Below are 16,383 nucleotides of genomic sequence, written 5' to 3' on the forward strand. Positions count from 1 at the left end.
GAAGCTAAATGATTGCTGCCGTCTGCTCAAAGAATTAGCGGCGCCGCATCATCTTTCCTTCGAAATGCCTTAGTGTCACGAACTGCCGATCATGCGTGGATTTTGGTAGATTCGATGACCCGCATGTCGTCATGCACCGATGGTAAACGATTTAATTCCTGGACAAGTTGTTTCTGATGTGCACGAGAAATTAATTTCAGAAGCACCACATGCGTCGAGGTGGAAAATGCATCACATTATCATCATCGCTCGTCAGTGAAGCAGTTGGTACGGCCTTCGCTATGGACTTGACTCTTCTACGCCTTTTGGGGTTCTCAATCCTGCTGCGATATGTTCCAGCGACAGCTGAGAAACTGGGTAGGACGTTGAAGCAATTCTGTCACTCATTAATTAAATTAAATACTTCAGTCGAAAAGTACGTCTTTTCTTATTTTTTTTTAACAGTCTGGAATTATTGTCAATATTGTTAATCCTTGTTCGAAAGAAATGTTAAATTTTTGTTCGAAAGAACTGTTAAATGCTGCTTTATCATGTTACATTTTAATTATATTAATATTTGAATTACGCAAAGACCATCGAAATGGTTCTTGCCTAATAACGTGCTTATGAGACTAAAATAATTCACTTTTACGTTCAAGGTAGTGTCTAAACGCGGTGTGCCCAATGTGTCACACATTTACATTTCAATCTTTAGGCACAGTCCCAGCAAAAAAATCAACTGTGGATGTTATATGTCCGTTACCCGGCTGCAAGCACAACTTAATTCTGTGTGAGGTGGATAACGCCAATGACTCCTTTGGATACTCTTTCTTTTTTTTTCTTTTATTTTTGAAAGCCAATTCTACTATAGATCTTCGCATTGTTGGTGGCCGTTACCCTAACGAAGGTCAAGTGGAAGTCCGTCTACCCGGCCAGGAAACATGGGGTTCATACTGCTCCGTTGATCTAAAGTGGACGTACACTGCAGGCCGCGTCCTATGTCGTCAACTGGGTTACCCCACCCTGTACGCGATCAGCAACACGGCAGAGTTTGGCAGGGCCACCGGTCCGATATGGCTGCAGGAGATCGACTGTTCCGAGACCCTTACATCCCTGGAGGAATGTTCCCTAGAGCTGTGGACACCGAGATACTACGGGTGCGATCATAGACACGACGTTGGGATCAAGTGTTTAACAGGTAAGCAGAATCTGCAAATCTAAAGTGAATCTGCATGGGGACAACATCGACCTTAACGGTAGTCAGCTAGCAAAATGCGAGTAAAAAACAGTGGCGGACAAATCAAAACCATTCCCTAAGTAGTCTGCCTGGTGAGTCAAAATTATTGATTTCGGCTTTATTAAAACAAAAATGTCGGTCTGATACTGACACACATTCGGCTTGTTTCATGCCGTTGCGCCGCGGAATCTTGCGCCGATATCGCTCAACCAAAAATTATTAGAGGAAGAACAATTCCATTGCGGACTAGTGAAAAGGCCCGCGGACTACTTAAGACTAGAGTCTGCTTCACTAGTCCGGCTGGCTAGTGGGGAAAAATAGGTCAAAGGTGCACATTTTTTCTGGCGATTCTTGATTTACAGGTGGCATCCAGTTGGTTGATGGAAGGAGAGAGAACGACGGGAAAGTATTGTTGCATCTTGGGGGCGCCGAGTGGGCTTCCCTTCGGTACTTCGGTACTACGGAACGGAACCGCGTCTCTGACTACATCTGCCGATACCTGGGCTACCCATTCGCAGTTGGGCCAACCCAGTTCCAGGCGGACGATGAAAGTCAGGCTGTCATTTGCAACTATAACCATTGTAAAGGGAGTGCCACGAGCAATGATTTCTTCGAATGTCTTGATGAGATGCCATTGAGGTTTTGCCGAGATGAGGACAAAAGGAACACTTCGCTGCTTGGAGTAGCGTGCGTAAAAGGTGAGACGTTTCCCTCCATTGTGTGAATCTCTTTGAGGCCAAAAAAAAAGTCTCCGGTTTCTGGTATGCGCGTTCGTCGCCGTAGCCATGCGCGTCGACAAAATGAAACAGTTTTTTTTTCAATGTAAGATAATGTCTCAAAACCGTCAAACTCACTGGTTTGACTGGAATCCTGCTGCTGCAAAATTTTAACGTGTTTTTAGATTGGGTTATGGTCGAGAATAAGCTTTATGTGGCCTCTCTGGAGTTTAGTCGGGCACCATTTGCAGTCATCAGCCGACATTTGAAGCAAAAAAATCAGGTAAAAAAAAAAAAAAGCCGCGTCGCCGCACCACTTTTTGGGCAAGCTCCATACCAGAAACCGGAGACTTTTTTTGGCCTAAAGTATTTATTTAAAAAGGTTCACTCTATGATTTGTTTCTGAGGATCATATTTTGTGCAAGCTTTTCCTCCTTTTAACGGTATGAAACCTGTATAACAAAGTCAATGGTTACTTTTTATTGAAACGTGTACTTCTTTAAACGTTCAAAGTTCTCCACACTTTTCAGGACAACTAAAGGCGATGTTGATGCGATGTGAACCAAAAACAAATGCTAATTGAAAACACTTGCGTGAAGGTTGACTCATTTGCTTACTTCCATGTTCTGACAACAACGAATTTTAAAGAAAATAAAATTTGCAACAGCAAAATATTCATAATTCTACAAACTTGTCGCGATGAAATAACTGTCACATTGAGATTTCTGCCGGAAATGTCAACACACTTGCATAGGTTTATTAATTTCGTTTCTTTTAACCAGGGTAGTTCCGTCGGTTTCAAAGAACTGTTGTCTCTTTTGCACATGAATACGGAAATGTGCATTAGCGTACCAAACAATAAGGCACCAAATACCCATGAAAACAGCAAAACGAAAATTGATACAGAAGGTTAAATGGGACACCGAAGGTGCATTTTTAATGATTGCATTTTTTTGAGAAATTGCATTGCAGTCTAAGATTAAAGTACACAGTTGTTGTTTTCGTTAGAGGATGAAGTGCTGCCACCGACTGCATCTCCGGAGTTTCGGTTGAGCCCACCTGACACCCGTTGGAATGGATCACGGCACGTAGGGTTTCTGGAGGGCCGCTACAATGGCTCCGACTGGAAGACAGTTTGCATTCACCTGACGTGTCTCAGTGATAATGAAAATGGCTTCGCTGACCGGGCCTGCCGCTACCATGGCTATCCCCGGGCCTCGTACTGGGAACAGATACCGTCCGCAGAGTCTAACCACCCAAGCAACGGAGATGATCTCATCCTGAGAGTCACATATCTCGGCGAAAGGCGATGGATGTATGGAAAGAACTCTTGCCGTGACCACAATTACAATCAAATTGTCTTCGAATGCGATCAAGGTAATATAGATACAAATGTCTCATACAATACAAACCAAATCTCGAAAGAGGCTGATTATGGTAGAAAGTGAAATCCCAGTCAAGTTGGAGGTGTTTCCCGAAAACAAGACAAGGCAAGCCTCGTAGATTAGATCCCAGAGCACACAGAGTTCACATTTATTAATTAAGAATGGTCATTCACTCTAGGTCTTCGCAGGCACCTGGTTCACTGCAGTTTGCCTGCTTCTGCGCAATCCCTGGAGTTATGCAGTTATCATCAGTACGATATAGTCAGAAAGTCAGTTAGTCACTTAGTCAGTCAGTCACAATCAGTCAGTCGGTCATTCAGTCAATCGGTTACGGGGAGTCAGTCGGGGAGTCGGTCGGTCAGTCAGTCAGTCAGTCAGTTATGGTTATGGTTTATTTTTTTTCATATCATAGTACAAACAACACGATAAACAGGAAACTATATAAAGAATGACAAACAATGATATGAGGGATCCAGGTAAAAACATATGCATGTACAAGACATGGAACCCGTTATTACAAATTAAGCTAATAAATTAATACGTACATACAATAGGCTGAATTCTATCAGGTAAATACACTTATACTAATAAAATTGAAAAGAAATAAATTAACAGCAAAAAAATATTCACATTCGTATGAATTTACATAAGCCTACACGTCCATACATTACAAGAAATAAATCAATTAATTAATTACAAAACAGGTAAGGGAGGAAGGGGCAAAGAAGCAAAAAGTGGCAAAGGAATTATAAAACAATACTATATTGTATAACAATCTGTGAGATGACATGAATGTACAATTTATTGGGATACTTAATTATCAGTATAATTTGTCAGTAGCAACGTTTCATGTCGTTTTTGAAGTTCTTCATTGATCTAAAGATAGGCATTGGTTTGAGGTGGTTCCACAATAGAGGTCCTTGGTTTCTGACAGTCGATAAGTAAAGATATGTTCTAGCTTTATGGAGATGAAAGTTTGAGGCTGACCTTGTATTATGAGAATGGATATCCGAGTTTGTGTTAAATAGCGAATGTTTAGTTTTGGGTAATTTGTTTGTTTCGAATTTATACATTAATACCCCAAGATGGTATTTAAACAAGCCAAAAACAGATAAGGTTTTGTATTTACTTAACAGTGGTGCTGAATGTTCTGTATATCTGGAGCTAAAATACCATATTGAAGGGGAGTCAGTCGGGGAGTCAGTCAGTCAGTCAGTCAGTCAATAAGACTAAAGGATAATAGGCTTGTACTCTGGGCCCAGCAGAAATAAAGGGCAGGAGCAACATACATATGTGCAATAAATTACATGTTGTGAAACTCTTAGATTATTAGTGTATTCCTCCAACATACCAAACTTTAAATAACCATGTTCATGAAGTGTATTTTTGCCCTTCTTTCAGGCGTGACTATGTATGGTTTGACGGTGTACCCTTGTTCAACACAATCATGCAGTGGACGATGTGGAAGCCCTGCTACTGAGACACAATGTGGTTGTGATGCGTTGTGTGCGCTTTGCAACGATTGCTGTCATGATTACTCCACGCGGTGTCACTTGCAGCAACAAAATGTCACAGAGAAATTTTTGCTGGTCGCATCGTTACACGACTTCTTGTCATGTGTCATTGTCGATGACGAACGCGCGGTGCTCGTGCAGGGATGTCCTACAGATTGGCTGGATGATGAGGTTGAGTTATGTCAAAATGATTCCATGTCAGAGAAGGTGAAATACGGAGGATTCTTTCATGATGTATATTGCGCGATATGTTATTATAACGAGTCGTGCGTCATCACCACGAAGCTTGTTGAATATAAATGTGCATCCAACATTAGTCTGACCAAAACCGACACGGAATCGGTCAAAAGCTCTGGATATGAACAGAGCATCAACGGAACACAAAATGAATATAGCTCAGAATATAGTGATTCCGAATACTCTACAGATTCCCGCTATAGCTCCGACATTAGTTCCCTTGAATACGATTCAGAAAACGGAGAAAGCCCTGACATTAATTACAGTAGCTATAATTTTGGAATTGACAACTGTAGTGCGTACAACGTTAGTTTGGCGATTCAGTCTGGTTGCCGCGCATACTCGGCGATGGTAGTTGCATCGGATGGGCGAGTATACAAGAATCCGCACTGCGCGTTTTGTAACGGAGTGAACTTTTCCGGGTGGGACTACGACTGTTCAATTTCTCCGGGGTGTTCCGCTGTTCTCAATACGTTTATCCTTCTTGGCAGAATAGCTATTCCTTGGGTTCCAGAACAATCTACAGACTTCGGTTTACTGAGTAATGCATATTGCTTCAACAAGCAGTACGTGATACGCGTCAAATCATCTGTCAACTTGCACGCTTCTGGGGTGAAGACCATGACTCAGTCCCGGACATCAGGAATGATGCAGTGCTACCTTATCGTCCTTAGCCAGCAGAATGTCCAATCAACATGGCCGTTTTATGTAGCATTTATTGAGGGTAAGCTGGTTTCCGTGTGGGAAGATGTCACCTCTGAAGTGACCACGTTGAATCTTGGTAACGTTACTGATTTTGAGGCCTTGCTTGATGATAGCGCGTTACCAAATAACGAGGAAAGCAGTTTCAACAAATGGGTTGTAAGGTGCGGAGTCGCCCAGGTGGAATTCGATGAAATATGCGGCTTGGTCGATGATCACATTGAGCCGTGCGAAAATTCTTTATACATAACGAATGAGGAGATGTTGAAAGCCTTTAATTTCAGTGGCATCCAGGTTGTTTATGTTGGTGGAGGGCTTCTCGTTGAGGCAAAGTGGGTGTCGTACACTCGGTCCTATCAATACCAACCACAGGTCCAGAATACCTCGGCTAAAAGCAACACTGTAAAAGTGTGTGGTGAACCTTTCTTGAACGAGGAGTGCCGAACGCCTCTTATTCAGACGACGAAGCTGGTGAGCTCAGGTGGTGCATCAGTGGTACAATACCAGAATAAATTATTCTTAGAAGGCCGTGTGGTGTACTTACCAGACGATCGGATCCTTATCTGTTCCAGCATCTTCACAACCGTGGACCCACTGTACGTGGTGAGTTGCGTGTCTTACAGCTTATCGACGGTTGCCCTTGTTGCAACTTTTACTACCTACTGTGTGTTCCCAGCCCTGCGGAATGTACCGGGTCGAGCCATTATGGGGCTGACTGCTGCTTTTTCTACGGCTCAGCTGCTGACTCTTACTGTATTACAATTCACCGAGCCCGTGGCTTTCTGTGTGACCATAGCTGCACTGTTGCACCTCCTTTGGCTGTCCACTTTCGCTTGGATGAACGTTCTCGCCTTCGACCTGGTGAGAACCTTCTCTTCTAAGCAGACATGCCGCCCTAACATGCGTGTCTTCTTGGTCTACAGTGTTTATGGCTGGGGCTTACCTCTTCTGATTGTCGCGACGTGCCTCTTGATTCACTTCGTCTGGGACCAGCAACTCGATTTTCGATACGGTGTGGGGCCGGGGGAAGATACCTGCTGGCTATCGGGACAGCACGCCATTGTAGGCGCCTTTGTTGCTCCCATTGCATGCAGCCTGGTCGCTAACGTCGTCATGTTTGGTTGGACGGTGCGTAGCGTGCATGCATCGGTTGTTGCTGGAGTTATGGTGCGTGCTGACAAATCCCGTACCAAGGAGAAAGCCAGAGAACTCTGGATCTATCTCAAAGTAAGTTTACCGTTTTCATTGGTCTATTAACCCATAAGGACCAAGCCATTTTGGGCTTACTCGAGACCGTGCCGGGAGACCTTAAGCACCTCCATCTTAATTTCCATATGCGTCTGCCGATTTTTGTGAAATTTGGGAGAAATGTTGGATGGCCGGTTATCCATAATGTGACGTCAATTGGTTGCACTGATGTGACCACAATAGGGTGCTTTATATCGGGTTTTTATTTTTGGGTCCAAAACAGTACTTTTGGTGAAATTTCTGCATTTTCATTTCAAATGACTTTAAATTTTGTTCAAATTTGTTAAAGAGATCCATTGGGTCAGTTTTCATTCAATTGAACAACTTTTAGCTCCCAAAAATACAGCTAGAGGGCGCTATACTCACAATTTGCAGAAAAGTATTTTTGTGTGATTTTGACCAAAATTGGCACTAATGAAGTAATTATGGTGATTTTACAAATTCTATATTTGTCCATACAATAAATGCCTCGAAACAAAGTCATTTGTGCAGAAAGGCCAATTAAAATTTTTTTTTTACGCAAATAACTACCATATCGAATTCCAGCTGTGCATTTTAGTTGCTCATGTTATGATTACTAAGGGAATTCAATGTGCTTTGCTGGTTTTAAACACCATGTTTAAGACTGCTTTGAAGTCTCGATGAAGGACGAGGGTCATCATCAGCGTCCAGATAGATTTAATGTATTCGCATTGATACGTACCTTTTCGGTCAGATAGTTAAAACAAGTCAAACTTATACATTGCAACTTTTTTGTTCAACAAAGTCACTTAATATTTTCGAAACACACTGATAACATGATGAATGAGATATATTCATTAACGTAAAGTAAAGACGTAAAGATATATTTATTTAACATAAAGGATGAGATGATGCTTAATTCTACTGGGAATACATTTTGTTACGGTTTTATCCATTTCGATCAATATCAGGACCAGGGCAACAATGTGCGTCTTGTCTTGTCTTGCCAACCATGGTTGTCGATCGATGGGGGAGGAAAGGACGTGTCGTTCCCCCCCCCCCTCCCCCCTCCCATTTATTTTCATACCCGAATAAACGATTGTGGAATACATTTGATTTTATAGCTCAGAATAGCTTATTCAATTACTCCAAACCCGAAAATGATGTTAAAATGGCGATCTTTTGGATAAAGTGTTCAGATATTGCCCCTAGATCGAACCACAGAGCGTCTGAAAAGTTTTGTTCGGGAGGCCATTATAGACTCTGCACTCACATTAGTTCTGATCAAGATACACATGCATGTACCATCTCCACTTTTGAGAAGCGACCGGACGCCCTTGGTGCCAACAGGTTTTTAGAGCTGGGACCTATACCAGTTTGCCCCGTCTTGATTTGTACATTGCTTAGTACTTTAATTGCACGAATTCTGTGCCGGTGCCCAGGGTGGATTAGGGCCTACGGAACGCATTGTGCCTAGTGCCTACAAAACACACTACCTGGACTTGGGTGTTATTTCGTGGTGTGGTGACGAATCATACATAATGTTGCTTTGGAGTTAACTGTCAAGTGATGGAACCATGGCAACAGTAATCGAAGTTACATTTGCACTGTTGCACAATACGGCAATACGTGTTGTTCATCTTAACACCTCACCTTTTGCCTCTTTGACAATCAATTCGGAAAACGGTGGCGTGAGAAGTTAACAAAAGGATGCATTTTTATCCCACTCTTTGCCAACCTCCCCCTCCCCCCCTTCACACACACACAAGTCTGCATTATCCTTTACGTGGTCCCTTGTGTTGTGCATTGGTTGATTCCAAATTGTTCCATCTAGTAATATGCTGTAAAATAGCAGAAGAGAAAAGGTTATTTGAGCTGCTTAATTGAGATACATGTACTCTGGATAGACGATATTTCCGTGATGCATCGGCGTAAGTACCTAGTCGACAGTTTGCTTCGCGTAGGGCGCAGTAAATTGAAATGAAGATGGCATCTGATAGGAAACCTTACTCTGGTGTTATTAAAATGAATGTCCCTATTACACATTATTACCCTGTGATTGAGAGCTTTGTACTCGCCTGAGCGTCAATGCTGATTGCTAATTTCATTATGTGCTAACGTTTCCAGAAAGTATTCGCGCTGAAACCTTAGCAAGTGTGACAGTTTATTGGTACGACGGGTAAAAGTCGTAGAATGTAATACACCATTGATGTACATGTAAAACATCTGGATATCTCGTTGGCCATTCCGAACTGTGCAAAAAGTGAAGCTACGCACTGGTTCCCGAACCCTCCATTGAAATGTTGGAAGGGCACCATCCTGAGCCTCTTACATTGTTCGAAATCATTACAAGAAAGTCATCTAAAAGTATACGTAACTCTTTTTCTAGAAAATCTCAAAGGCATACACAATTGTGGCAATAAAATTGCCGATGAATATTGCGTTCTGGAAGGATGCAAGATATGTTTTCTGGTCACCCGATGGTCGCAAAATCAATAAGTGGGGTGGGGCCGGACGACGTCTGACTCAAACCCCCTCAAGTGAAGACTGTGGTAGTGTTTAAAGACGCAAAGAACGATGGAAGAGTACCAGTGTGCAGACTGCCATAGCTCTTTGTGCCCCAATTAAGGTAAACGTAAAATAATTCATTGCATTTAATTGTTATTTAATAGCAAATTTTAAAGATCATAGCTCACTGATATTAATCATCCTTTTGTTCTTCTCTATTTATGCTCAGATTTCTGCTGTCATGGGGTTCACGTGGGTGTTCGGTTGCCTTGCCAACCGCATCAACCACGTGGTCCTCTGGTATCTTTTCGTCATCCTCAACTCTCTGCAGGGGGTCTTCATCTTTGTCTCATTCGGCTGCAACCGCCGCATCCGGGCTCTCTGGAGGGAGAAGCTGGTCGCTAAGCAACCACGCGGGACCTCCGACACCAAAACGCGGAAAACTCAGAGCGCGTCTGTGGTGTCGAAGCAAAGTGGTTCCCGTGTATAAACGAAGATAATAGGTGGATGGGATGTTCACTCTCTGCGGTTCTGCATGCACCTCTTTCCTTATTATAAGCAGCTCCTCACAAGTCTGAACAAGCCTAGTAAAGGGCAGACATTCTATTCAACGCAGTTAACAAAACAATTAGAAAATAACATTTTTTTTTCTGAATTTGTATTGAATTTGGGGTTTGGTGTTTTTTAATCGCGTGATTTCCAAACTACGTTTCCCGTTTTAATCACACCTCGAACTTATCTATAAATCACATGAACAAAGTAACGCGATCCCCGAAGGTTATAGTAACTAGTGTAAATAACTTTTATAATGACCACTTACTCACTTTACCGAATAGCAGGTTTTCAACTCGTAAATGTGTGGTGTTTAGGATAGAAGATCATTTCGCTTTCGAAACACCAATATTTGTAACTTAACAGGCACCATTGAATCACTGGTAAAAATCACCTTATTGTCACTGAATAATCATCTATGCATGTAACTGCTCTATATAACGTGTTAAATTGTTGTATATAACAGGTTATTATTTCTATTTTAAAACATAAATAGATTGTTTGGTACAGTTACCATCAATTCACTGGTGAAGATCACGTTAATATTAAATTTGAGGCTTTGCATGGTGGAGTTTCGGTATCGTTTCGGTTTGCGGTAATACCATGTGGTAATAACTACTACTTAGAAGATATTTAGTTTTGGAAAAAACTTGTCCTGCTTATGATCAAATTTCGCTAAGTAGTTTTTGTTCTGATAAGAACAGTCCTACTTTAAGTTCTAAAGGAACTTGTCTTTGGTCTCAACATTTTGACTAGTCTGCTCTACTCATCGTCAGGAGACTGAAGATAGTTGGAAATACTACTCCTAAATAGGATGTGTTAGGCTTGTATTGGTGGATTCTGATTGGTTGTCCGTTGGGCATTGTGTTCGAGAGGGATGCCCTACTCTTTGAAGACTGTGAACTAACAGGCAATCATAACACTTTGTGTAACCAATTGATCGAATTTAATATACTTGTGATAACAATGGATCTGGTCTTTGTTGTGGGACGGGGTGATGCCGAGGGAAATACATCTAGTTTTTAAACCGATTGCGATGCCACTTTGAACAAGTCGAGGAAGTCCAGCCCACATTCAAAATGCACAAGAATTCGTTCGGAAACAGCCTTTAATAATATGCCTCGTCGCCTCACGAAAAAACATGTGAGCGACATTGCTTGCAAATACAAGCTTGCCGGGCATGCCGGGCAAAATGCCTCTCAATTTTAACTAACAAATTAAATTTGAACTTTCCACAACAAGAATGCATATAGGCGAAATGTATCTCGGTTTGATTTTTTAGAATGAAATTTTTCATTATAAGCAGGTTTTGGGGACTGCAGCATACATTTTTGTAAAAAAAAAATGTTTTGCACGTTGGCTTGCTAGAACACTCACCCATAATTTGATGACATTACCCATAATTTATGCCTGGATTGTGTAACCAATTTATCGAATTTAATATGCAAAGATCATTATTATGACATCTTGGGGCGTAATTAAAAGACCATTATGTGGGTCACGTGAGGGGCCGTGTGCGATTTAACAAAGGCTGGCTGCATTGATGACGGATAATTAGCTGGATAACCTTTAATATACAAAAACATGTCATTGAAATTATTTATTTTTGGTGAAAGGTAATGATCGCATGTCTATTTAGCATAATGTGTGATACCTCGTACACGACTTGTACATGTTCAACAACCAGGTAGCATATGTTTACAAAACACAATAATATTGAACTGAAAATTAACGGTAGATTGAATTAAGTAAGAGGTCGTACACATGTAAGTGCACTCTCTAAATGTATGTATTATGAATTTATGAGATTAAAAAAAGTCACGTACGTATGCGCGCACATAAGTGCTCCCTACTGGTGCATGTAAATGGTGCATGTACATGTAAATGGTACATTAGTGTTTAAATTTATGTAATCTAATTATGCTTTGAATTTAAACTTTAAGAGTGGAAACACAATTGTGTTCCAGTTAAAATATATTATGTGAAAAGTAATTTGTTTTTAAAGACTACGTTTAAGGTGATCTTTGACGGAATAACATTCATTTAAAGTGTTATAAGATTCAACGGCCGATCCAGGGGGCGGGTCCAAAGGGGGCAATGGTCCCCCCTAAAAAGAAGACCCTTTTTCGCTAAGTAATCGCAAAACAAAGTAGCCACTGCGTACAGAACTATCTTTTCCTTTAAAAAAAATGGTAAAAGTGGTCAAAAATTGCCTCAGATCGCCCCAAAGTGCATCTAGAATCCAAAAGATTTCCGGGGCCCTTAAGTGGGCCCAAGACCCCACGCCAAAACAAAATATTTGTGTTTTGGATCCATCTTTGATTACATTTATTTCAAATTGAAACAGAAACTTTAACAATGATGAAGTCTTTAAAGTATAGTTGTAAGATTAAGTTAGATTAAGTAAGATTAATAAAGTCACGTAAGTACGCTAGAGTTAAAGCAGTGCATGGAGCAGGTTCATTCATGTGCAAATTTAGGTGAGCTAATTACATGTTATGCTATGAATAGTATAGGTGGCGCTATTCCGGGACGTTAAACTTCAAATCAACAACCACTGGTGGGAAACAGAAATTCGGGAAAAATAAAAAAACATTAAGTGAAAAAAGCACTTTATGTTATAAAACCTTGTTCTTGTAGCAGCTTATGCGACTGTGTTTTTCTGTAGTTTTCTACGCTTCAAGTAGGTGGGGTTGAGAGGACTGGGGTGGAGGCGACGACTTTTGTTTTATGGGGCGTGCCCCCCCCCTCCCCCCCCCCCCCCCCCCACACACACACACACACCCATACTTGTTTCACATGACTAGTGTGGACTTTCCATTGCTTTCGTGTAGTTAAGAAAAACCAGTGAAAAAACTCATTTTTCTCAAACTGTGAAAACTCTTTCAACCCAATTTTTTTTCTATGATTCCCTTTAGTGTTTCTCTTCATTCTGCTACAGATAAACCTAACCCAAAAATGCCTCTAAACCTGTTTTCCAGAAATGGGGAAACACTGTGTGGACGTGGGCAAGTCCACACAACGTCGGTGCTACCTACATTATGTGGACGTCTTTTGTTCGGAAGTCCACACTGCGTATGTAAGACAAGCTCACACCCACCCACAGACTCACACAAACCCACTAGCTGGTCGCGCCGCTGGCTTAATGGAATATACTGTTATTATTTGTCATTCTGGAATTACACAAATCAATGAAGAAGAGGCTTGTAGAATATTTGTCCTAACTATCATTCAAATGATGCTGCCCTTCAACTCCTTCATCTTATTTCGTTATCATCTTAGGACACAGTGTCAGACAAACAACCACCGTAACTATGTCCATGACACTGTCTAAAATGTGCTGTTTCGTTGGTTAAATTTCTCTTTAATTACTAATAAAAGTGAAAATATTCCTTTCACTTTTTGGGGGCTAGAAGCCGGCATTGCGTGTTTATAAGTAAATCAAATTTGCTAGTGTTTACAACTCGAAGGCGACATTTTTTGTTGTTTTTGTTCGGAAGCAGGGGTCATCAAAAGTGGAACTTGTGGGCATTTTTCTTTCGAACACCCCCAACCCCAGTGTACGGGCCTGAAACGGATTCATGAAGAATTACGAAGGTCGTTCACCTACATCTCCAATCAAATTATTGGGGATGTGGGACAGGCAAGACGTATATCGACCAATATAACAGTGGCGTAGCCAGGAACTTTTCAGTGGGGGGGGGGGGGGGGGCTTGAACATTGCATGGGGGGGGGGGGGGCGTCATGTAGATCAATGGTAATTTTTTAGAAACTCAAAATCTCAGTGGGGGGGGGGGGCGACTGGGGGGGGCGACAAGGTTTCATGGCGGGGGGGGGGGGGGCTGTCGCCCCCCGCCCAACGCCCCCCGTGGCTACGCCACTGAATATAGATATGAGAAGCACGAGGCTGTTGCCTGTCCACAAGCACACCTGTGCTATACGTTTACGATGGTCTCTGGTCCGGGCGCTCTTATGAATACGGTACAGCTAGTAAAGCAAATGCAGCGCCAAAAAAAGTCCGATATATGGAAGTTGGTAAATATACATAACTTTTTATTTACTTACCCCCATTTTTTTTTCAATACTCAAACATTCATTTATGGAGAATGACAATGTTCCACCTACAAAACTGTAAAACGACAAAATGGTCAATGGTTTGTTAACTGTTTTTGTTTGTGAGGAAATCCAAAACGCTAAAACGAAATAACGGTATGTCCAGGGACAGTGCCCCCTTTGAAAATTGGTGCCCCCCGGTGCGCCCCCCCCCCCCCACCTCCCCAGCAGCTTAACACTATACACCGCTCGGCGGAACATTCTGCAAACTATTTACAGTCGTGGTTGCTTATTTACCTTAGTCTTGTGACAAGGCTAACCAGACAGGTCCGGGTGCATTATAGAATCAAACGATCAATACCGGATTTCTTAATTTGTCTATTAATTTCCCAGTTTGAAAAAAAAAAACTGAGTGTACCCAGGTACACCTACCTCGCAGATTTTAAGCATTTGGACTTTTGGACAGAAAGTTTATTTAATTAAATAGATTGTATCCGGCATGGGAAGAACCCTGTATTCAAAGGCTTAATACTGCCAATCCAACAGGTTAACAGGGTCAATCATCGCACAATTGCACCTTACAGCTGATCAAATAAAGGCGCCTTTATATTTGATCAGCTAAACGCGCATTCTTCATTTACAGATTCATCGGGAAGGTTCTCAGACTTAATGTTTAATCTCTCGAAACCCTTAGGTCCGAAAAATGATTTAAAGATCCACCTTAACGATTATACCTAATAGATCAATCATTCGGCAAACTGAAAACAACAAGTAAAACACAGAAAAAAAAAGCGAATCAAGAAGGATTTCGCGGGTTGTTCGCTTAAATCCCCAATCAAATGATAGGAGAGGTGTCGATTACAACCAAAACGTGTTTAAAAACAACCAATAAGATATGCACGAGGCTGTTGGCTGTCCTCACATAGACGTGTGTTATGAGGTCTTGTCTCTGGTCCAGGCTGTCTCACAACATTTACGGTGCGGTAAGGTTAACGCAACGAATGACTTTGCGCGGGCAAAAATTAATCCAAGTGCGGTGAACTAATGTTAACGTTCACATACGTAGCTTTTTAAGTTACGAAATATTTTTCAATGCGAACGTCGCTATTTACGGTATTTCTAGCCGCACTTAGTCCCGAGATGCAACATTGCCGGAGGGCATCCTCCTCTAAAAAAAAAAAAACCCTCGAATACTTTTTTTCCTGATATTCTGCCTCAAAATGCCTGTTTTATTGTCTCTACAGCTTGTGTCGCAGGCCTATATTGGAATGCTGTCTCAGCTTGGACTTTAAGCTTTGCGTGTCACACCTTTTCATAGGCTGCATTATATTTGAGTTTGTCCTCTGTATAACCCGGACCTTGCCTCCCCTGAACGCTTGATGAACGTGACGGATATGGATTGGAAATGTGTTAAACGTATTAAATAACAACATCAATGGATCTTTAGAACGCTGGTGCAAGCTCGTATACAAGCACGGAAGCCGAGTAGTGCCATTGGGGTGAGTAAGATTGTATCTTGTCCCCTGTTCCCCACGACCTACAGCTGGCGACTTCAGCGCTAGTGGCGTAGCCACCAGGGGGCGTGGGGGGCGACAGCCCCCCCCCCCCAGTCGCCCCCCCCCCCCACTGAGATTTTGAGTTTCTAAAAAAATTATCATTGATCTACATGACGCCCCCCCCCCCATGAAATGTTCCAGCCCCCCAGCGCCCCCCCCCCCCCCCCCCCCCCCCACTGAATAATTCCTGGCTACGCCACTGTTCAGCACTAACTATGAAAAAGTGCCAACCACATAAACAGTTTCGATTCTAACTATGTTGTCTTTCACAAGTTTCCCATCTGGTTTAGCTTATCTTGCAATGCATTGGGTTGCAGTCTAAGTGCGTGTGTTCAACAGTTTCTAATGTGACATCTGAGATTTAGCTGGTACCCCGTAAAACCTGGCACACACATGGTGAATAAATTGCCAATGGGAATTTTGTGCACAAGCGCTATTGGAACGCTAACAGTGACTTATTGTTTTCTAACACTCTTCTTCTGCGGCAACGATCGGCATCCGTACATATGCAACGGGTCACCCTTTTTTTATTTAGGACAAAACAAATTCTAAAATATCTGTTGAAAGGTTGCTCCATTGTCTTCCCCTTATACAAAAGCCCGTGAGCAGGGGAAATCGTCAAAAGTGCAGCGTTTGGCGGGCGCTGAGGACGTTGATCTGTTTTGCGACTATAAGCAGACGGCTTACTTACCATTTTGACAAGATCTGGGCAAATAGTTGGGTTGGTCCGCGAAG

At 42.1% G+C, this 16,383-nt stretch overlaps 1 protein-coding gene across 1 annotated transcript; it reads left to right on the forward strand.

Moving 5' to 3' along the window:
• The first annotated feature begins 281 nt into the window (after positions 1-281).
• Positions 282-10,496, forward strand: LOC119719972. Its single transcript, XM_038189454.1, has 7 exons — positions 282-357; positions 836-1,177; positions 1,579-1,914; positions 2,941-3,309; positions 4,719-5,132; positions 5,259-6,997; positions 9,717-10,496. The coding sequence occupies exons 1-7, from the start codon at positions 282-284 to the stop codon at positions 9,975-9,977; spliced, it is 3,537 nt and encodes a 1,178-aa protein (XP_038045382.1). The 3' UTR covers positions 9,978-10,496.
• The last annotated feature ends 5,887 nt before the right edge of the window (positions 10,497-16,383 follow it).

This window comes from Patiria miniata, unplaced genomic scaffold (assembly GCF_015706575.1).
Source record: "Patiria miniata isolate m_02_andy unplaced genomic scaffold, ASM1570657v1 HiC_scaffold_9, whole genome shotgun sequence".
Classification (NCBI taxonomy): Eukaryota; Metazoa; Echinodermata; class Asteroidea; order Valvatida; family Asterinidae; genus Patiria; species Patiria miniata.